This window comes from Periplaneta americana, chromosome 8 (genome assembly GCF_040183065.1).
Source record: "Periplaneta americana isolate PAMFEO1 chromosome 8, P.americana_PAMFEO1_priV1, whole genome shotgun sequence".
Classification (NCBI taxonomy): domain Eukaryota; kingdom Metazoa; phylum Arthropoda; class Insecta; order Blattodea; family Blattidae; genus Periplaneta; species Periplaneta americana.
This window is the reverse complement of record NC_091124.1, coordinates 91,486,506-91,510,595: the sequence shown is the minus strand read 5'-3', so window position 1 is coordinate 91,510,595 and position 24,090 is coordinate 91,486,506. Positions and strand designations below refer to the sequence as shown.

The 24,090-nt window shown below is 33.1% G+C and overlaps 1 protein-coding gene across 5 annotated transcripts in view; it reads left to right on the top strand.

The window, feature by feature from the left end:
* Nucleotides 1–23,869, top strand: part of pum (pumilio) — an 888,766-nt gene extending 864,897 nt beyond the window's left edge. For all 5 annotated transcript variants that reach the window (XM_069833260.1, XM_069833261.1, XM_069833257.1 and 2 more), the window contains 7 exons: nt 2,660–2,779; nt 7,451–7,787; nt 8,071–8,320; nt 9,648–9,875; nt 9,987–10,149; nt 11,821–11,989; nt 15,066–23,869. In XM_069833260.1, coding sequence (XP_069689361.1) covers nt 2,660–2,779; nt 7,451–7,787; nt 8,071–8,320; nt 9,648–9,875; nt 9,987–10,149; nt 11,821–11,989; nt 15,066–15,357 — 1,559 coding nt within the window. In that variant the 3' untranslated portion in view covers nt 15,358–23,869. The remainder of the gene's footprint in view (nt 1–2,659; nt 2,780–7,450; nt 7,788–8,070; nt 8,321–9,647; nt 9,876–9,986; nt 10,150–11,820; nt 11,990–15,065) is intronic.
* The last annotated feature ends 221 nt before the right edge of the window (nt 23,870–24,090 follow it).

Genomic DNA, 24,090 nt, shown 5'->3' with positions numbered 1-24,090 from the left:
GGATCCCTGACTCCTCGAAGACCTATGAAGAGAATGCATGTTTCCCGATCTAGAATTTGGCCACATGGTTATGTATCCATATTATAAAATTAATCTTTGCTTTTCCATATTGCTTGCTTGATTGTACAGGCTTATTAAGTCCTAAAAATTGTGTTCACTATAGCCATCACTTAATGTATATAATTACCATTGAGTGTGTCTTCTGTGGCAACTGTGACCGAGCTGTAATTAAATGAAATATATACTTGGTAATAATAAAGGATCAACACCTTCACTGTTGCACTCACACACTTACAAGCTAGTAGTGCCCAAAACTGCTTTGCAGCATCCTGCCACAGTGAACTCTCACAAATAACAAGGATTGGACTGTGATCAGACAGCAATACCATAAGAAATGTCTCAAGTTTATTTATTTATTCATTAGTAATTATTGTGCTTATTTAAAATGAAATGAAATATCGTTTGTTCTTTCATTTCATAATTATTATTTCTAGCACTTGAGTGTAAATACCGAAATTATTAGATTTTAACTACTTAATAAATGAATAAATGGATCTGTTAGATACACATATTTTGAACCTGGGGCATCATGAACTGAGAAAATTTGGCTACCTCTGCTAGTAGGCTATTTGAGTTCAAAATTAAAACCTTTTTAGGAATAGTATTACAAGTTCATTTCTTCCACCTCTCTCCAATAAATAGTTTGAACAATATAATTGTTGTAATATAGTTTTTTTTTTTAACCGTATATTTCAAGTTTGTTTTCAGGAATAGCGTGTTTTTTGTTTGATGCAAATTATTTTCAGTTACAGTCTACTCCATAAAACATTATTTTCATTTCTTCTTAGGCTTATTTTTATGATGGAAGAAAGTAGCCTTTGAGAGTTCTCTGTCTTGCACATGCAATTAGGTTAAGTAGTTACCTTTCTCATACTAAGTCTTCACACTTCATGAAGTAACTTTCTGCAAGATAGTCAATGTGTAAATGTATATTGTGAAAAGGACTGACCTAGAGTGTTGAAATAAAATATATATTAAAAATATTTCTACTAAGAATTATATTACTTTTTATTGTGCAACTCAAACCAAGAAATGGATTCAGAACACCTCAAAATCTGTGTTTCAGTGGCTGGTCATCATAATATCTTTGAAAAATGTTGGAGTGCAAGAGGTCAAATGACTTTATTGTCAAATGCCTGGCATTAGAAAACAACAACAACATTTTCTTCCTCTTGCAAAACTTGTAGTAGTTTCATTATCACTTAGTTTTTATGTGACATTCTCGTGTCAACATTATTTCCATCTAACAGTATTGGATCAAAATGTCCTGTGGGATTCAGCACAGTGCCTGAGAACGGTCCTGTTTAAATTTCAACTTCTTATTGATTTGTCTACTGTGAAGTTCATACAAACACTTGAGTTTTCATTAAAATTGAACCTGAATTCTTTTCTTTATGCAGTTATATAGTTTTAAATACCGTATTTGCTAGTGTATAAGACTATAAGATACACTTTTTTTCTTTGAAATTAGGTTTGAAAAACAGAGTGCATATTATACGCCAATATTGAGCGTGTGAATGGGTCAAAGCTTCATGAGATCCTGTGAAAACTGAGACATTGGCTAAATCATTAAGAAGTGTGGCATTAGTAATGCACTGTTGTATGAGAACCCAGATTCTGATTTAGATGATGTTTCAAATGACTTCATTTAACTCTGGAGATGAATTTCTGAGTTTTGACAGAGGAAACTGAAAGTTAGTTCCCTAGTTAGATTAGGTATTTGATTAAAGTAGACCTATGTATTACTTTATATTTGAAATCCTGTAAATTCATTGTAATATTCAGTGATAAAAAGTTTTTTCCCTAAAAAGAAATGTGTAAAAGAAACTGGGGGAAGATGCGTCTTATATGCCGGAAAATACAGTAATATATATTAAAAGTAACAATTTTAAAATAATGATGCTACATTGGCAGATCTCAACTGAGTTTTCCTTCATAGGAGATTGGAAATCAGTTCATTGTAGCTCATATCCATCTCTGTATAAGAAAAAATAACACTGAATCTCAGAACTCTAAATTAAAAACAGAAGATTGTTTCAAATAACTCAGTAAATCTCTCTCTTTCATGTAACTAGTGAAATTGTAGACTTAGTCTGTTGCATCTTAGATAAACTGATTATTATCAGTCACTGTACTTCATATTTTGTGTCTGTCACTCACTGAAAGAAAGAGGTTTTGATCTGTTTCCTTGGCAGAAGAAATATCTTTACCCATTTGAAATAAATCTAAATTGTAAATACGTGATTTGCAGTTTGTGTATATTTGTTATAATGGGGTCAGTTATTGGAATAATTCTAGAGAAATTCTCCTTCTACAGTGCTTTATACATATGTCCATACAGTTATTTTTTTTACTTATTGTTCTAACATCATTTCATTTTCAAAATGTACATTATTTCCAAGTTAAATATATAGAACAGTCACAGCTCTCTTTATATGATTTGGCTAATAGTAACATTAAGAGGTATGGCATGTTTCTCATTATGTAGGCACATTCGTAAAAATCCCATTGTGCATCTTTGGTATGAAAAGATACTGTAAACAGTTAAGGTACACCTGCATATTTTCTTTCTCATAAACTGTCTTTGTGCTTTTTGTAGGACTGGGACTGAGTACCACAAGCTCCGGAAGAAGGGATTCTTTTGATAGAAACACATCAGCATTCTCACCTTCGTTAGAATATGGTCGAGCAAAGTGGCCAACAAATTATGGAGCTCTTGGTGAGTAAAGCATGAGAAGTCATCATAATTGAAAATTATACCAGTAAACAAGGCCTTGTAACTTCCCAACATTCATAGCCTTAAAGAGGATTACTTAGGTTATGCAATGGTCAGAATATCAGTGGCTATATTGCTGTAGGCAATTATTTTCTGGAAAAAACTGAAACTTGTAATGAAACATGAATACATCATTTCGTGCCACAATCTAAGGGACAGTATGTGGAGTGGAGGCATCCATCCTTACTTGTTAAGGAAAAATTGAAATCTCAACCATCTGCATAATAAATGAAGACTATTGTTAAAGGGGTAATTTACTTTGGGAAGATCATTGTACTGTTAATGGTCGAGTATTACACCAATTTGCTAAGAAGCAAAGTGAAGCCATCATCAATACTACAAAGATGTCTTTCTTCTTTCATCCAGTGCCCGCCCTTGGCATTTTGTGCCCACTGTATTAATGTGATGTTTTTGGTGATGTTTAATAGACATACATCAATATCATTATCCATCATACTGATGCGATGCAAGTGAGCTCGAAGATAGTTCATTTCCTGGCAGAAATCAAAACATTCTTAGAGCGGAATAAGTCCCATAGAATGAAGCAGGATGTCATACACAGCTATTCTTTATCATTAGTTGTTTTGTCTATGATGTTCTGTCTACCATAGACTCCTACATTGCTAGGAACCTAATGAAAGTTGATAATAATTCCATCTTCAGTGAGCCATGCCACGTGTATTCTCTACATTGATGGATGTTATTTCTTATACACTTTTTTCTGCTTTGTGAATGATGATGATGATGATTTTCTCCATCATAGTTGTTCTTGGTGTCCCAGTTGCTACTGATCCTTGAAATAGTTTGCTAAAGTAGCTAGCCCCTGTATCACCATTGTCAGGATTTGAAGAGCCATCCCTTACGCAACTACTCTTCAGGGTATAGTTGGTGGATCTACTGTCCAATATATCATCACAGTAGAAGGATCCTTCAGAATTATCTTCATAGCAAAGTGTACAGGAAGTTGCAGACCCTTCATATCACTGTGATAAAAATATGAGAAACCATCTTGTGAAAGACAAAGTTAGCGAAGCTGAAATTGTGTGGACTATGAACAAAGTTGTCATTATTTAGATGGAAGAAGTGGTAAATCCAGTGACTTATTTCCAATCATGCTCCCAGACAGCATTATTGCTCAGCAGTTTCAACTGCATAAAGATAAACTAGGTTATACTATAGTATATGGGCTAGGTCTTTACTTTCAAACTAGACTTGTAGAAGAAGTAGAAAAAATATGTATCAGTTGATGAAAGTCTTAACAAAATTGTCCATAAAGGTCAGATAGTCATAATAGTTTAGTATTGGAATTTCTTCTTAAATCAAGTATCAACTTACTACTTGACCTCTACATGTTTAGGACATTCTACTACAGCAGATTTACTGAATGCATTTTCTAGTTCCATATCAAGATGGATTGTCAATGACAAAATTTGCGCAGATTCATTCATTGTAATGTTAACGTAAAGTTTCTGAAGGATTTTGAATATTGTATCAAGCTGGAGAACCCTGATTCCAGTGATAGCAGTTTGATTTATGTTGGCACTTGTACTTTACATTAATGGCTGTTACAAGACTTCACATAATGCTTGTGGATGGCATTTGAAAAACTCTATATGCAATATTTTACTTATTAAAGACTTTCCTTCCCAGCAAGTTTACCACAAACGTAACACTGGATCATCTGTCTTTTCACTTAAGTTCTGCTCCCTAAGGTGGGTTGAGAACTCAAAAGCAATAGAACGAGTTATTGCAATGCTGCCTTTCTTGAAATAATACATCGAAGCTATAAAAGGTGAACCACTTGTAACAAAGAACAACAATAAGTTGCAGTTTCTTGAGGGCAATTTACTTCACGCCAAGCTTGTGGTTTTGCATTCTGCAGCTTTAGAATGAAACCTTTCTTGGCAAAGTTTTAATCAAATGATCCCTTACTTCCATTCCTTTACCAAGAATTATATCAGTTATGCGTAGTATTGTTGATCGTTTTTTTTTTTTTTTAAGAAAGATGTGATGAAATATAATGTATGCAATGCTTTGCAACTATTGGGAGTGTATGTCCAAAAAAAGGAAAATATGAAATCTATCAAGACTAATGACATTGGATATAGTGCTACTCTAGCATGCGAAGGAATCTAACAAATTGATATCCTCGGTTTGATGAAAGACTGTAGAGACTTCTTCTTCCTTTTACGGTCTCACTCCATCATTTCAGTGGACGGTTCAAAGATCTTGGTCCTAAAGGGTGGTAATTTAAATTTAAATTAAAAAATCACATTCTAGTTCGTGGAATTGTTTGTTGAACACATGTCAGGTTGCGCAACTTCGGTTTAACCCATGAATATAGTAAATATTGTAACTATGCTGTTGTAAAATTGAAAATTAATATGTAATGTATTTATTATTATTATTGCTATTATTATTATTATTATTATTATTATTATTATTATTATTTTCAGTTATCAGTATCATCATTGCTATCTCTGTTTTCTTTCTTTTCGTTGTATTAGCTCGATGAGAGCACTATAATGTACTTTTGACTCTGTTGACCCTCTATAGGGCTTTAACTTAATTTGTATCATTTTCATCAGTGTTTGTATTTCTTTTTTGTATTTATATGTGCTATCTGGTAGGATGGAAGAGAAGGCCTTATGGCCTTAATCCTGTCAGATTAAATAAATTATTATTATTATTATTATTATTATTATTATTATTATTATTATTATTATTAATTTAGTGCTTGGCATGGTATCCTTGTCCTAGGCCTCCTGAGTATATGTGATTTCCATTTCTGTCTCTAATTTTGAGTTTTCTCTAAAATTAGGTCAATATTTAATTCTTTCAAAATATCCAAGTTTTTCTTTTGTCTAATCTAGTATAGCCAGCAGTTCTTAAAAACTTCATTTCATTGGCAGTGATTCGGTGTTCATCACATTTACGTATGGTCCAAGCTTCACTTCCATACATGAGAACAGGTCTCGCCAATGTTTTATAGGCTTTATTTCTTGTATGTTTTTGGACAAGAGAAGGTTTGAAAATATTATTAATAGTATTCATTGCATAGTTAAAGTACCGATAATTCAATTTTGTATTAATATCTTTTCTTGTTCATAGCTCAAATGATAACCCAAATATTTAAAACATAAGACCTGTTCTACAGGTTTATTATAGAGGCAAATTTTCTGCGGAAATGATTTTTTCTGATGAATCCCATTACTTTAGTTTTATTAACTGAAATTTCCATCCCGTGTTCCTCAGAAATGAGTTGTGATTGGAAAAGAGAACGTTGGAGACCATCTTCAGAATCTGCTAATAATATTATGTCGTCTCCAAACAGTAATATATCTAACATTACATTTCTATTGATGTTCAAATTACCGGTACCATGTTTCGTTCTTTTCCAGTTTCTAATCATATGATCTATGATGTAGAGAGTTCTTAGTCACAATGTACAATAAACTGAACATGAATTTACCCTTATGCAATGAAATTGTTGAAGAAGTATCATGTTTGTCTCCTGAAGTTTTGCATTATGTTCAGTAGCAGAGTCTCGTTTGAAATGTGCTCTTGGAGATACAGTAAGAGTGCAAACTATCTTCACTGGAAACAGATAAAGTGAGAAAGAGATACATTTAAGATATGTGAATACCTAGCTGTGAAAGAGAAATTGCAGACATATAATTTAAACAAGGTAAGGCTTGAAGCCGTTGCCTTAGATGAATCTCATAATAAATTCTTGAAGTTTAGCAATATAATATTCTCCTTTATGTTAGTAACTCTGTAAATAAAGGGCATCTTGTACAGAATCTCCACAGAGACTCCCTTATTGCTCTTTGGTCCATTTACGGAGGTATATCAGTTGCTGGCAAATGGCAACATAAAAAACTAGCTCATTACAAGAGCAATGATAACAAAAGTGAAGTAAGATGAACTTCTTCAAAACAGGCAGGATGCACTGAAGCAGAAACAAGTATAAAAAGTGAAGAAAACGCAAGGAAGTGAGCTGCTGAATAATTTAAAATTCTTCAAAGAAAGAAGTTGTTAGAAGAGGCCAAAAAGGAGGTATATTTTCTCGATGAAGAAACTTCAAAACTGAGCAAATATTGAAAAAACGATTTTGGTTGTTAGTTTTATGTGAAGAAGAAATTTTACATATTCAAGCACTAAATGAATATTGTATTATTATACCCTATAACTAAATATTGTGTTTTTATTATTATTATTATTATTATTATTATTATTATTATTATTTTTATTTCAGCTAATTAAATAATTACTGAATATTGTATTTTTGTGTCAGATAAAAATAACAAATATTTAAGAAAAAATACAGTGAGAAAGGAAGAATGCAAGAGGGGTAATTGTTTGTGTTGAAAGGATGTGGGAGGGAATCTTTTCTTTCTTTTCAACTTGCAGTTCAAGCAGTGAATAATTTTCGAAAAAATCACGATAAAAGATTTCATTGAACCTTCAGACATTCTCCACTACATACAGTAATACTACATGGTGTGTGTTGAGACCGGATACAGTTTCGTAAACTCATATATTATTTATTTTATATGTATGTAGGTAAAAATAATTTGAATTTGAATGATTGTTATTTTGTTTTTGTCCCAGGTACAGTGACTGCTTCTCCGAGCCCAATTGGTATTCAGGGTTCCCTCACACCACCACCACAATCTCTTTCTAACACTGCAATGGGAAGTTCAACAAATCTTCAGCTGGGGGCTCTCATGTCGGGTGCAACAGCTGCTGGTAGTCGCATTCTGTCAGCAGCACCAGGTGCCGAAGCGGCAAAATACAGAAATGGTGGCTTGCCAGGCATCAATACAAATGGAATGTTTGGGTCAAATAGTTCACTCTTCACGAAACTTGGCACTGGCGCTCGAGCCACTGGTGTAGCTCCTAGTCTTGATAAACCACCTGGCAGAAGTAGATTGTTGGAAGACTTCAGGTTCGTTAATACTTCATCAATGAAAACTTTTTTGATGATGACACTGAGAATGAACTGAATACATTTATTTATTAATATTTGAGGAGAAAAATTCTGTAGGACAAATTAATAAATCCATAATATACATTTATTTATGTTTTATGCTGAATCAAAATGTCCCAGTTTTAAATGAAAGCATAATTTTCAGGCAGTAATTTTTACGAAGAGAAAGAGAATAATGATGAAGGGTAAAATTAATAATTGCTCTACTAATGTTTAATTTGATTCTTTGTACTATTCACAGGAATAATCGGTTCCCAAGCTTACAATTAAGAGATCTGGCAAATCATATTGTTGAATTTTCTCAAGATCAACATGGTTCAAGATTTATTCAACAGAAACTCGAGCGTGCTACAGTCTCAGAGAAGCAGATGGTGTTCTCTGAAATTCTCACAGCTGCGTATAGTCTAATGACTGATGTATTTGGAAATTATGTCATCCAGAAGTTTTTTGAATTTGGTACACCAGAACAGAAAACGACTTTAGCACAGAAGGTAACAATTGGGGTTTAATTTAAACACATGTAAAATGTTTTATAAACCATAACCAGAGATAAAGAGAGGTATGTGATACCGTAGTGAATATTCATGTATATTTTGGTAAATTTCAAAATTCTGTTTGTATGTTTTTCTGCTCTCCCCCAATTGCAATATTATTACATGACCTCTTTAACTCGAATTTTTTGAACATACTCTCCAGGAAATCTCTGCTCAAGAGGTGCAAGTGTTGCTTAATGATGCAAAGCTAGTCTTGCCCATTTCATCATATGACTGAATTATCCATCCTTCGTTAACTGCCACCTTTGAACATTGTCCTATATTACATCAAACTTCCGTCCCCCTGCACAATATTATTGTTTGTAGTTTGTGTAGTTGATTACCTCGAACTTGAAATTAGTGTTGTATGTTCTCCAGCTCAGTGACATTTGGAAACTCATTGAACTTCGTTCTTCAACAAAATATTTGCCTTGGCACATAATTATGGATAATAATAAATGTAAACAGATAAAAGTAAATAAACATTGAATACTCGTAACATAAAATGCCAGAACAAAAATATGCATGTACACCAGTAGAAAATTGTGGGTTTCTCACAGAATGGAACTCAAAATGTATATCTAACACACAATACCTTTGCTTTAAGTATTGTCCCCTCTTTTCTAACTACATTATTACAGAGGATTCAGCCTGCATGATTAGTGCTAAACACTGTAAGAACTTCGTCAAGCATGTAACATAACACTAACAGAAGTTTCCTTGTCCTTGGACACCTGTGCAGCTCAGTGCTATAAAACTTTATCTTGCTGCCTCTTCTGCTAGGAGATTGAAGCTGGATATAAACAATTGGAAATAGATTTTATACACGGTGCAATTTGACACTATTGTGAATAAGCAGACTGCGGGAAAAGTGATCACACTTGAGACATTAGTGAATACTGTACAACTTAAAAATATTGGCGCAACTTCACGAATGCAAAAAAGTTAAAAATAGAATATCTTGTCTTATATTAAGGCAAATACAGCACTTCATATGTAGTGAAAATGTATAACATATGCAAGAAAGGCAAAGAAATTTCCGTAACTGGCTCATGACATTAAAAAATGTATACCACTCGAAAACTGTGAAATTATCACTTGTCTGATTAATTCTTCCATGGCAGATGGTGAGATTGTATTTCTTCATCCCTAATTATAGCTGACTGTATCAAGATTCCCCCCTCCAACCCCAAAAATAAAATAACTAATGAAAAATAACATGTGTATACAAAGCTACTTTTGTGGATTTATTAGAATTGCATTACAGTAATCTGATCTATTTCAGGTTCGAGGGCATGTACTGCCTTTAGCATTACAAATGTATGGTTGCCGTGTGATACAAAAAGCCTTGGAGTCCATATCACCAGATCAGCAGCAAGAGATTGTTCGTGAACTTGATGGGCATGTTCTCAAGTGTGTTAAGGATCAGAATGGAAATCATGTTGTGCAGAAGTGCATTGAATGTGTTGATCCTCATGCATTGCAGTTTATCATTAATGCATTTTCGGGTCAGGTGAGTTGGTAGCAGTAGGTCTACGTTAATATTTCGTGTCATTTATGACAAGAAACAAGCTCCAATTTATATCTGTTGTCTGTAACTTAATAAGTGTCATTACTTATGCAGGTATTTGCACTGTCAACTCATCCATATGGCTGTAGAGTAATACAGCGCATTTTAGAACACTGCACACAGGAGCAAACAACTCCTATTTTGGAAGAGCTCCACCAGCATACAGAGCAGTTGATTCAAGATCAGTATGGAAATTATGTCATTCAACACGTTCTTGGTAAGATAATTTCTGTTATTACTGTTACTTTTTTCCAAACATCTTAAGAATCGTCTCTGCATTAATTGCAACATTTCATGATCTCACTCTGTAAATGGGATGGTTTTCACACGATTCCATACATACAAGGAAAGTGAGAGTATGATTACAATGAAATACATTGCCTGCTGAAAATATTGGGTCATATGTTATCTAAACCATTGTAATGGTAATTAATGTAACCTGATGTAATCTATCTCTGTCCAGAAAAAAAGAATATGTATACAAGGTGGCTTTCAGTTTGTATCAAAAACAGCATTCCATTAGACCCCCACTCGAGGGGCATAGGGAGGCAGCTTTGATATTTTGAATGAAATTAGTGTGTGTGTGTGCGCGTTTAATTTATGAGGAATCAAGCATTGTGCTATTGCAGTGTATCCACTTCCAATCTCTCAATAGAAACTCGATTTTTTTCCATAATTATTATACATAGATAGAAAAACTGTTATTCAAACTTATCTACTAGTTTTACTGATATCTATTACTATTTCAAAGTAATTATATATATACACACACACACACATACAGAGTGAAAGGGTTCCCCTCAACAAATCAGGAAACTTGTGAAAAATCTATTAGATATGTTTACTAAAATAGTAATTCTCTCAGATTCAAAGCTGTTATTCAAGCTGTGACCTAGCCCAAGAGTGCAAGCGAAAAGGAATGCTACAAAATTATATACACTGCTTAATGATGGTAAATCATTTGCTGTTCAATGGATTCCCTCACATTGTGGATTTTCTGGCAATGAAACTCCAGACTGCTTGCCAAGATAAGATCTCTCTAACAGTTAACAACAAAAAATAACCACCCATGTGACTTGCTCTTCAAATAAACATGTGCAGTCAAAATATTGAAAAATTAGTCCAGAATTTAAGGAGCAGCAGTTAGTAAGAAATGGGAACATAAAAGCAATTCCACATGTCCGATGTAAACCAGTAGTTGCAGAATTCAGATTGTCTACTGGACATGACTGTTTTGCCAGGCATCTCCATAGAATTGGTATTCTTTCTTCACTAAATTTTATTCTTTGTAATACCCCAGTGAAGAAATAGACGAACAACACCTAGAAGTGTCCACACCTGTGGAGTAACGGTCAGCGCATCTGGCCGCGAAACCAGGTGGCCCGGGTTCGATTCCCGGTCGGGGCAAGTTACCTGGTTGAGGTTTTTTCCGGGGTTTTTCCTCAACCCAATATGAGCAAATGCTGGGAAACTTTCGGTGCTGGACCCCGGACTCATTTCACCGGCATTATCACCTTCATCTCATTCAGACGCTAAATAACCTAAGATGTTGATAAAGCATCGTAAAAAATCTACTAAAATAAAACACCTAGAAGTGAGTGTAGCAGTTGAAAGAGAGACATTCTTGGTTACAGAGTACTGGAGAGCAAGAATGCTAATAGCTTGTGTCAAATACAGCACACTAAGACGACAACAACAGTTTTTTTGATCCATTAAAGACAAAATAACTTGTAACACTTCAGTGGGCCACTGTGCATGCGTGTGTGCGTGCATGCACTGTAGTTCATTTATCGACACTGACATATTTTCAAAATATTAGTCTAGTCACCTAAACCTGGGCTAGTAAACAGGGTGTTCCAAACTTGAACGATATTGTTCTCTTTAACAGAACATGGGAAACCAGAGGACAAATCGCAGATCATCTTGTCGGTCCGTGGGAAGGTGCTTGTGTTATCGCAGCACAAGTTTGCCTCTAATGTTGTGGAAAAGTGTGTTACACATGCAACACGTGCTGAGAGAGCCATTCTCATCGAGGAAGTTTGCAGTTTCAATGACAAGTAAGTAAAGGTGTACCGTGGTGAATTTTATTTGGAATATATAAAATCATTAGGGAGAGGTAGGTTGTGTGCATGTGTGCGTGCACGCGCACGTGTCACCAGATAGCTGAAAGCATTGCAACCATTGAGAATTTGATTGTCTACCAGACAGTGTGCATGTGTGCTGTATTTGTGTGTCCCAGACAAAGGCCTAAAAAGGAGGATATGTCCGGACAAAAGAGAGTGTCTGGTCATCCTAATAATGTATTAGTTAAAAAGAGCAGAAGTTACCTTTATTATTCAATTAATTCAATTTCAATTGTCCTTTTCCACCCAACAACATTGTAGAACTCTGATATTATTTTCCACTAAGGGGCTGTTTATGTTTTATATATAAATCGCGGAAAAGATGCATACTTTTACATATTTCACTACTTTTTATTATTATTATTATTATTATTATTATTATTATTTTATTGCATATTATATAACCAGTCATAATTTATTTTCGTAATTCCTTATTCCAAAAACACTTGATTTATTGAGTGAGTATCTAGACAAGAAGGTAATGCATTTGATTTTATTTATAAATTGTGTGATTTAAGTAGATGTATGTCATTAATTTTATACAAATTCATGTGATAGATATTCATAATCCATAACTAAGACATTTGACATTACTTATATATTGTTCGATTTAAGTAGATATATACTGTATATAATAACACTAGGAAACAAAAAAAAATTTGTTTGCCATACTTATGGAGTGAAAATAGCTGATTCCGAAAATGCCTATGGATTTTTCCTATCAGAAGAAAAATGAAATAAAGGTTAAATTATACAATTTAAATATCAATTGAAATTTTGGTATTTCTAAGAGCAATGAAAGGTATTTGTTAGTCAAAATAGGAATAAAATTAATTTATATAACCACATAAAATACTAACAATAAAAACAATATAACTCATGCTTGCATAGGTCCTAAAAATGCTTGCTATTGGTGGCTTTTTCTTGTAGTCAGAATTGTCCATTTTCATAAACCAACAATAATTCCCAACAATGTAGAATCCCAATAACCTTGATAACGTTTTTTCATTGCGGCTATGTCCTGATGAAAACTCTCTCACTGTTCATCACTAACAGCACCCAAATTTTCAGGGAAAAAAGTCTTAAATGCAAATGGAAGAAACGGACTTTCAATGTTATCCTACAGCTCATTTCTTTATAATTACGTCCACTAAAAGATTTATATTGTTCATCCTTCCTATTGCCAAGAAACTATGTTAACTTGCTTTCAAAAAATTTGCCTCCTAAAAGCTTCTTTATATGTAGGCCAAAAAAAATATCCTCCTTCAACTTTGTGCAGGATAAACTGGACAATAAATCTTGCAAGTAACAAAAACCACTGCCTTCTCTATTCAATTCTTTGACAAAATATTTCATTAATCTCAATTTTATGTGCAGAGGGGACAAAAGGAAATTTTTGGGTTTCACAAGTGCATTATGCTTCACATTGCATTTACCAGGAATGAATTCCTGTCTAGTTTCCCAATATTTAGTGCTATAATTTTTGGAGCTTACTTTTTATCTAGATCACCAATTTTGCAACCAAAGTAATGAAAGTAAGAGCACAGAAATAAAATAACTGCACCGACTAATAATAAGGCACTACTTACTATCTTGCCTCATAGAACAACAGCACTAGACTAATTCAACAAACAAAATTTCTACTCATAAACGAAAGTTTCACCCAGAACAATTTTAAAAGAAACAATAATATGTTTATTAATCTATACAGTATTTTATATTTTGAGATAACACTTATTTCCAATATAAAACAATTTAGTTCTTTCATGCTGGCGTTCCCATCCCAGGCAAGGGACATCTGGTAATACATTTCTATTTGACTCGTACATGACACACACACACAGTAGGTTTAGCAATTAGGGAGCCCACCAAGTACAAACATTATGAAATGTAAGAAATATGTCTTAAACTGCATATAAAGATTGTTTAGAATTTATTCTACAAAATAAGTAACAAAGCCTTAGTATTTACTGTACATGATATTAATTTTACCATAGTTGGGAATCGAATATAAATGAAAACTGAGACCCAATAGGCTAATTTAAGCAACATATTCGGCTTCTCCATATAAAAATTGACAAAAAGCAGTTATTAGTTTCCCAGAGGTAAAAATCGTGTTTCCTTGTGTAATTTTTGCTCTTAGCAGAACAGTATTGAGATCTCCTGATTCTTGAAGTGGAAGTGACATTGTGTGTTTTTGATTTCAAATTAAGACCCATTAATATTTCTTTTACACTGGGCTGCAAAAGAAATGCCGAGTCGAAGTCGCTATCGATTTTAAATATTATTGTGTTACAAGGATTTCGTTTAGGAAACAATAGAAATATAATATTTGCGTGTGTAATTCTACAAACACATCTGAACTGGCCTGAATTTTCTAAGAGTTTTTATTCCATGCAAAGGAGAAATGTTTCAGTTAGATTCAATTTTCAGTTCTGTATCTGTATTTATAATAAAACTTTATATTTATAATAAAATTGATACTTTTTTTTGTTAATACAATATGAATCATAACTGGCCGTATATATCGATTGTAACAATGACAGCATCCATAGATAAACTGCAGTTTCATTATTTTCGTGTAGTATTCTTATTAATGTTGTAAAATAAAAGTATATGAATAATTTAAAATCGATTCATATTAAATAATAATATGAACATATTATAAAAGTCGTATTTACATGTTTTTAAAAATCTAATCTCAGGAAAATAGCTTTTCACCTCGCCATGTTTGCTAAAGTCCTCGGAAAACGATATAATTTTGTATCGGCATTTCTTTTGCAGCCCAGTGTACATTATCTGGGAGACTGAATATGAGAAAAGTTCGACCATTGATATTATGAAAAAGTAAAAATAATCACAATAGGATCCAATATGTTTCTGTGTTAACATATTAAGCAAATTTCATTTGGAAGAAAATTTTAGCATTAAAATCATTATGTCTGTAGTATGGTATTTTACTAAGTGATTTTAGTTTTGTGAGTTGTGATGTTATGTTGCATTTGCTTAGTGCCCTGCATGTCATGATGAAGGATCAGTATGCCAACTACGTGGTGCAGAAGATGATCGATGTATCTGAGCCTGCACAGCGGAAGGTGCTAATGCACAAGATTCGACCACATCTCAACTCCCTGCGCAAATATACCTATGGCAAGCATATCATTGCCAAGTTAGAGAAATTCTTCATGAAGACTGCATCAGCAATGGGTGTTGGGGTGGGAGTGGGTGGTCCTGTTGGGGTTGGAGTTGCTGTAGGACCAGATCTGGGACCTATTGGTCCACCCAGTAATGGTGGGTTGTGAGTTGTGCCACCTCCTCATTATGTACATAATCAATGGAAAGTCTAGACTACTCATCCTCTGGCAGCATCATGGGCAATGGTATTTTTTATACTTCTTAAAAGACTAAATGGTGCTTCAGTGCTACTCTACTAACTCTTCCATGGTGTAGAAACGCTAGGAAAGGATGCCGCATTTACGTGAAATGGCAGTTCTTTTTAATTTTCTTTTCATAGAGCAGCCATCATTTGAAAGTACTTCCCAGCAGGTCAGTTTTGTTGACTGGAACATTCAGATTACTGCAATGTTCTGTGTTCACAGTATTTTATTTGTCATTATGGCTGTTTAAAGATTAGCTCTTTTGTTGATATACTTCTTACTTTGTATGATGCAAGATATGTTTTGATGTCATTCTGTACTGAAAATTGTATTTTTTAAGACTAAACGAACTTCACGAAAAAATTATGGAAGCTGCAATCTTAATGTACTAAATTTAAATGACTTAGTGTGCTTCATCATAGGATGCATGAGGTAAGATTGTAATTACGCAGTATATGTTATTTTTTAAAGTTGAGAGCTTTTGTTCTGTTGTAATGCCAAAGTAATTGTGTTTGCCATGCCCTGTCAGAGAAGAGTAGTACGAAACACCACAAGTGGTGCTCCACATCAGCTGATTGGGGCATCCCTCGTGTTTCTATGATATGTCTCATCCACTCATATAATTGATTCAAATGATAATGAAGTGTTGTACAGCTTCGAAAGGGGAGGGTATATCATTGTGTCCAGTAAATCTTCCAGGAACAACTTAGTTTGAAATATATTTTCTCCACCAGAGAAGGTGGATGTTGCAACAGTTGTATATAGATGTTCAGTAATGTGAAAGAATTCAAGAACATTGTTCATATTTTCTTTTAGTTGAAATGCCTCCCCCTTTTATTACATGTAAGATAATGGAAATTATGTTGGAGTAAGAAATTCTCTGTTCAGAGTGAAGTTAGCAATGTTATCTCTTTTTTCTTCTTTTTTATCATTCTAAGTGAGGGATTTTCACAAAGACAATGCTATTAGAATTGAATGTTGTATATAGATACTGTGGCATAAGGACAAAAGGGTGATCTTTTATGTAGCTTTTCCTCCCATCATTCTGAAATCAATGGTGGAGTTATATCCAAATTTTAAATACTACCAGATGGTGGGATTTTTGAAAGTCTAAACATTTTTAATTCTGACATTTTTTGCAGCAATTTGCTTCATGAAATAGCATATTTTTGTTTGTAATTCTAGTGATGCAGATATTTAAATGAAAATATACTGTAAATTGAGTAATGTGTATTAAGATTTCAAATAGTTGTTTTGTTTTGTAAATTTCCAAGTCGAAAAGCAAAAATTGCTTTAAAAGAAGAATTTTAGATTACTTATATTGTATAAAACTAAGATCCAATGTAATTATAGTAGTTTTCATGATGATGTACTGGAAAATTGCGAATCGATTTATAAAAGTGCTAGTGCAGAGTTACATGAACTGGTAGAGTATATTATATAATAATGTGTGGGACTTACATGGACAGATAACAGGTGTTTTATTGTGGAATATATGGCAGGCAACCGACAGATTTATAATCAGATACAGTTAGCTGATGGGCTTTGGTCAGGTGAGAACAAAGGCATCTTGGAGCACTTGGAAAGGAAAGCAAGAATCTTATCAAATAACCTACTATGGCATGAAATAAACCATCATCAAATTGTGATAAAACCCTCAGGTAATAGTTGCTAATGGATTTTTAAAAGAGAATACAAAAGTTAAAAAACAAAAATTCCGTACATATACTGGATGAAACATCATGCGTGAAAAAAGTTACTAGCAGAAGACAACAGACAACATCCATTGTTATTTACCATTGCAAGGCTCTATCACTGCTGACATCCATTCCCCTTTTTTTTTCCTCCTTAAAATGTAAAACTATGCAAAGTATTGAGTAATTGAAATCTAAATACTGTACATTTCTCCAAGATCGTTATGTAAAGAAAATGCCGTTGATAATTTAAAAAAAATATCTCTAGAACAGTTGTTGTACAAAAAATTACAATCAAAGTTGTACAGTTTTTAAAACATTTATGTAAATGACTGCAATGCATTTTAAAAAAGGCAGGGTTTAAATATCACATTCTTTAAAATTAAATATGATGAATCCCATTTTTATTCCATGAGATAATCGAACTTCCACTCTTGCCAAAGCTTATAATCTTTCTACTGAAGTGAATGTAGTTAAATTCCTGATATGAAAAGTCTTAGTTTTGTAGGTAGTTAAGGAGGAACAGATAGCTGATAAGTCAGTCCCCAATGTGTGTGTTTCAGAACAAGTGTAGCAATACATAACGTAGCCTGTGTGCTGTAGAGCAGTGTAGAGTCAGCTGCCTTGTCCTCCTGCTTTCAGTCCACTTACACTTGATTTGCTGAGGTAATGTTAGATCTGTAAACAGCCAATCGGAAATTGAGAGATCAAAATAAAAAGAATAAAAATTCACTTAACCTGAATTGTCATGGTAATTATGGGGGGAATTTTAAGATTTCCATAGGTGGATTTATTGTCTTTAGAGAAAATTCCGGATGTATACAAGATTCACAGAATAAAAAAGGACCAAACATTAAAGAAATTTGACGATCATCTTTACTCCTGTGGCTGTTTGTACCTTCGTACTGTATGTGTATGTTAAGAGAGTATGCTTTGTCACAATCACAATGCTTTCAGTGTTAGCACAGGGAACATACCTTGTTCATCTCCTAAACATAAATCACATTAAAAAACTCTCGTGCATTCACACTTACATATACACACACGAGTTGCTTCATTGCTCAAGGAAAAGTGCATTCATTGTTAACACCCCTTACCGCCCATTGAATGAGAGGAATACACAGATTCTGAGATGTATGTAGTTTTTCACCAAATGCACATAGTAGATGATGGGAGGGATTACACTAAAGTTATATAAATGTGAATTTAATGGAACCACAAGCACTGTAAATAACATGCTCCAGTCTGTCGTATATACTGTGTTACTTGCCCTAGCCCCCAAATGATATTGCATACGTGCTAAATTATTTAAGATTGCTTATCTTAAGTATGTCCCATATACATTTGAAGACACGACTGTTCTATTAACGCAGCTGAGAAAATAATTTTATTATTTGGTCATTGTATTTAAAAGATACTTAAATTTTTTCTGTTAAAGTAATCACGTTGTAGAATGTTAGGTTCTGAACTGTGTAATCAGTTTTACAGCTGCTCCAGAGTGGAGTGAAATTGTGTTTCATCCTGTAGAAAGATTCAAAATTATTTTCCATACTTAGAAATGCCCCATCTTTGCATTTATGTCACACTTTAACTCGTATATTTAATGGTTTTATGTACTGACAAGTACTTTTATGTACATTTATTTCATCTTTAATTTCTAGTTTTGAAATTTAATCTTTTTTTTTTTTATCCTTGATCACTGTTTTAATTCATCCATCACTAGTATAAATCTGTTGCCACATACTGAAATTTCACTCACATTATTTGCATTTTTGCAATCTCAGACCTCCTCTCTTATATTCTCCAGCATATTAAATGTAGTTTTCAATTTGCAAGGCAGATATGATGCCAGGGAGTGGATTTATATTTGGGGGGATGGGAAGTCTACTGGCATTTACTATCTCCAATTTTTTCCACACCCCACTATGGTAAATGCCAGACTTTATCTCGTTTTTTCCATCGCCTTCCTATGTATGTAGTTCACAAAATCTACAGACTAACAGTTCTGGGGGCGTGGAACATTTTGTAGATGATGTAGATGTATGTTTGGATAACAATGATCTGTCTTGTGTGTATTATTATTATTATTATTATTATTATTATTATTATTATTATTATTATTATTTTTATTATTATTACTACTACTACTATAAATATTGAATGTATAAGATGAAATTATTTCCTGTCATTATTGTAGTGAGAAAGGTCTGTAGTTGGTTAGTAAAATGAAGATACTGTAGAATTTGCAATGCTCTTGATTGCTCTTACTGTTCAGGATGCGGCTGTTTAGTTTTCCTGTTGAAAACGTCCACATCTTTATTCAGAAGATATTTTAACTGGTCTTAGAAACTGTATAGTAGTAATATCGAGTAACGTAGCCCTTGTATAAAGCAGCACTGTGTGTCTTACGACACACTGCTTGGACAAAGTTGCACTTCTGCTTTCATATCATCTTTCCATAACGTGTAAATTACTCGCACATTTATCATCCCTCAAAATTATAATTATTGTATTATTATATTATAACTACAGTATAAGAAAGCAGAGAGCCTGAAAAAAATGATGTACAGTTTGTACTGAGGAGTATTTATTTTCAATATTATGTAAATTTTGGTAATGTTTATATCCTGATTGAATTTTTATTATGTATGTTTCCTTATCTGCTTAAGTGAATCGTGCTTAATTTCTTCGAGATCGTATTGTACATAACAAATGCTAGACAGTTTGTGCATTGATGGTTGATCTGCGGAACAATGCATTGTAACTCAGGCAAACAAAATTCCTAGTTAATGGAATTCAAATCTTTTAATTTTGAATTAAGATGTGGAATGTTTTTTAAATGTTTCTTTTTGAGAGCATCCCAATTATTTTTTCATAATCTGTAATATATATCATATAAACTACTTATTACTATTAATAATGTAACAATTGTAGCTGTATTTTTTCATATATTTGCATGTATTTTCTACAAATAATACTTGTAGCATATATACATATAACTACTTATACATAAATGGTATGAAGATGGAAAACTATGTTTAGATGTAGGTTAGTGTTCAAACATAAAAGAATCAACTTACAAAGAAAAGAATTAATTTTTCTGTGAAATATTTGTATCTGATGGAAATTAATGTTCATTTATTACATATTGATCTCATGGTTCATAACCAAATCAACAGAACGTAATTATTGAAATGGAGAGGTCACAGCATAATAGAATCATGGGAATTCATATTCTCCCCTAGTGCTGATGCAGAATGTGAATCGTACACACTGCTGCAAACAAAATTCCAATACTGTCACCTATGTTTGCACATCTCAGTCCAAAAAATCTGGATTGTAAGCACTGTATGTCGAATCGTATTATGGAGTGGATGGAAGTGCATAAGCAAAGGCAATGTCTTGGCCATTTTGTTCTGAGGTACTTTTTTCTGTTAAAAGTTTGCTATATAAAAAAATGCAGTTACAGCAACATGATAGTTGTATTTGTTTTGTGAATCCGTGATGCTATAATATAATTATGCAAAAGAGATTTTATACATATATTTAAAATGTTTTATCACAAATTCTCCCATAAACCAAGTTGGTATTAGTATTGATTTGCATTGTTTTTCTTGTTAAACATTTGATGAACTTTAAAAATGGCCAAGATGTTATGTCTCTGCTTTGAGCTCCTGCAGGTTTCTACCTGGATATCCACTTTCTTGTTAGATGTCTGGTATTTTTATGTGTCGTCGATGTTGGCATTGTGTGTGTTGAGAAGCTAACAGTTTGTTTTGTGGAATGTAGAGGAGGGATTGTGGGTTAGAACTGAATGTAAAAGCTCTTGGCCACCAGGTATGGTATGTCAGGCCAATCATCATCGTCATCATCATTATCGTCATTTTTAGTATCGTACAGAACTGTAACAACACTGAACCATCTTTTTTGCCAGGAAAAGCTTTTGACGAACATAAATAAACCTTGCAGCAGAATTTTTTTTCTCCCATTAGACAAACGTGCACTTCTACATTGTTACATATATCTAAAATATTTTTGAAGATAAGGAGATTCTCCAGGAGTCAGTTGACGGTATAAAGAAGAAAATACTTTCAGGTTAACCCTTTTATTTGAATTATCAGTCGTTGTAAATATTTAGGATTTTTTTATGTTGTCCAATCCAGGAATATCACTTTATAAAGAGTGCCCATTATATGGAATCATTACTGAATTATAATGTCCATAGTTTGAATTAGAGTTTAAAAGGAAATCTTATTAAAGCAAAGTTATATATATAATATTAAGAGAAAAAAGTTTTGTCAAGACTGATGTAAAGTAAAGAAACAAAACGAAAAACAAAAAAACTTATTGAACAAATTAACTGCATTTGTATAATGTATGTATTTCTGTGGTTTGCACAGCTTTGATGTTTATATATTGTAAAAAAATGCCGAAAGCTTATGATGAGAAGAATCATTTAGGCTGTTTTGTACGTATATAATATTCTCTCTCTTTCTCTTTCTCTCTCTCTTGTTCATTCCTTTAGAAAGAAGTGTTTTTTTAAATGTAGAAAAGGCTTTAGTTATTTTTAATCATGCATTAACCATTTGCACATATTAACACATGGAAACATAACCTATAAGAAATGATTGCTTGCATAACTTCTTATGTAATGTAATAACTCTGGCTAATTTAGGGTACTGTGTCAAAATTTGTTTCTGTTTTATTGCTCTTGAGTCTTGGCATTAGGATTCTGTTGTGTGTTCTGTGCCCATGTGTACATAACACTTGGACGTGGAAGATACTTGATGTATCGGTGTTCCATGTATTACTGTTTATATCTTCCCAAGGTGTACTGTGTTGTCTTCTTTTTCGGGTGTTCTTTTTTATTGTGAATTCAGCTTTCTAAACACCAGTATTGGAATACCTCTGCATCTTTCTGTCTTACGTTCCTGCATTTTGTTCATTGCTCAACGGTGGGATGAATGTTTCAGGAAAGGGAGCTTGATGGCTGCTAAATAAACCACAGAACCAGCATCAATTAATAGTGATAGTGTAGGACCTCTTTTCCAGTTATCAACTGACATGATAAAGAAAATATTTTTATTCCTGGAAAGCATTTTATAATTGAACCTATTCAATTTAATATAAACTTTTCTACCTCTTGCATATAAAGTGTTTATCCTCTGGTAGCACATAGTCATAAGTCACAAATTTCTCCACATAGTCACAACTGTTTGCCATACATTTTTCACTGATACATGATGGTCCATTTAGAACAAGGCTATTTCAGAAACTGTAAATATCCTAATAAAATAACTGTTGTAACTGTAATAAGTTAGTTTGGTAACAGTATTTTTGCTATCCTATATCTTACCACATTAATAGCAGTTAAAAAATCAATCTATAAGCTGGTGTTTATAGAAGGGGCAATGTGCGTGTTTAAAAATGATTTTATTACTCATGTTTGTATTTTTGCAAGTGGTTCAATTTACTAATTGATTTTTTACAAAATTTAGTTATCTTCATTTACCATATTTATGTCATGTCGATAAACGTTCATGGTTCAAGCTTCTCCCCCTCCCTCCGTTTCCAGAAGCTTTGTTGTAATCATTTCAGGACGTAAATAGCTAATGTGTACACATGTCAAACATGTATGTCAAAATCAGCTGTTTCTAACCAGTGCAGATATAAAATGGAGGGACTTCATTTACTTCTTTTGGTTTCTTCTTTCGAACATATTTAATTTCACACAGTGTCTATTATAAACTACTCTTTCGAAGGTATATCGGTTATATATTTTTGAGCATTTATATCTTCAGATTTCTCGATTTAACATAAAACTATTATTTAAATTTGTATGTTACTACTATTGTTTCTTCTATTCACAATACAGCAAGGGGAAGAAATTTTGCCAGGATTGAACATATAAACATAATTTATTTGTCTTCAGTAATAGTTGTCAAGTATATTTGAGAAGACAGCTTTTGAACACATGATGACCTACAAGCTAGGAATTTTATTATTGATGTCATTACACGGGAGATGAATGTCAAAATTTATTTATGTATTTTAGTTTAGTGAAGAGTAGTAGGTTTGTAATTTGGAGGTTTTTTAATATTACGTTCTTTTCTATATTTTATTTATGGATAATAGAATTACAACTTTTTGTAGTTAGGTAGTTAGCTAAATTTTCAATTTTATCCAATGCATTTGTGACTACTTGGGATGTAACATAATCAGAGCATCCTTGGCTTTTTGTATTGTTTAACTGTATAAAGTAATGAAAAGGGAAGTGAGAGGCACATACACACACATTACCAAATTTTTATGAAATCATTCTGTAGGCAAGTCTTAGTTTAGCCATATACAATCTGATGCAGCAGGGCTTGTGCAGGAGTTTGCAGCCCTCTGCCAAAGCAAGCAGCTTTTCTGTGAGGTTTTGTGTTGCAGACAGTAATAATTCTAATGGTCTTATCATTGTTATAATAATGAAACCACTGGGATATTGGTTTATACTATGTAAAATAAAATGCGATCATTGACTGGGTTTTGTTACTGCTGCAGTGTTTTATGCTGATTTATCTTATAAAAAGAGGCCCCCTTCCTTATACATTTCTATATTAAAGAAGTCTATGTAGAAAATGAAGACCACAACATAAAGTGAAGTAACTTGTATATGGTTGTACAAATGTAACAATCTACTTGTCAGAGTAATAATAAACACTTTCTGTAATGATCATATATAAAAAAATGTGAAAGAACTCTGTAGTTTTCTTTGATAATGCATGCAACTTCACTAATTCCCATACATTATATTGTCGGCTTACTGAAAAAAAGTTGGTAACTGCATAGTAAAGCAATGAGACCAACTTTTTCCTGTAAGCCCACGATATGTGAATTAGAATTTTCACCATTAAAATATATGAATACAGTATATGATTCAGGTATAGCATAATCAATGTGAGTAAACAATATATCTGAA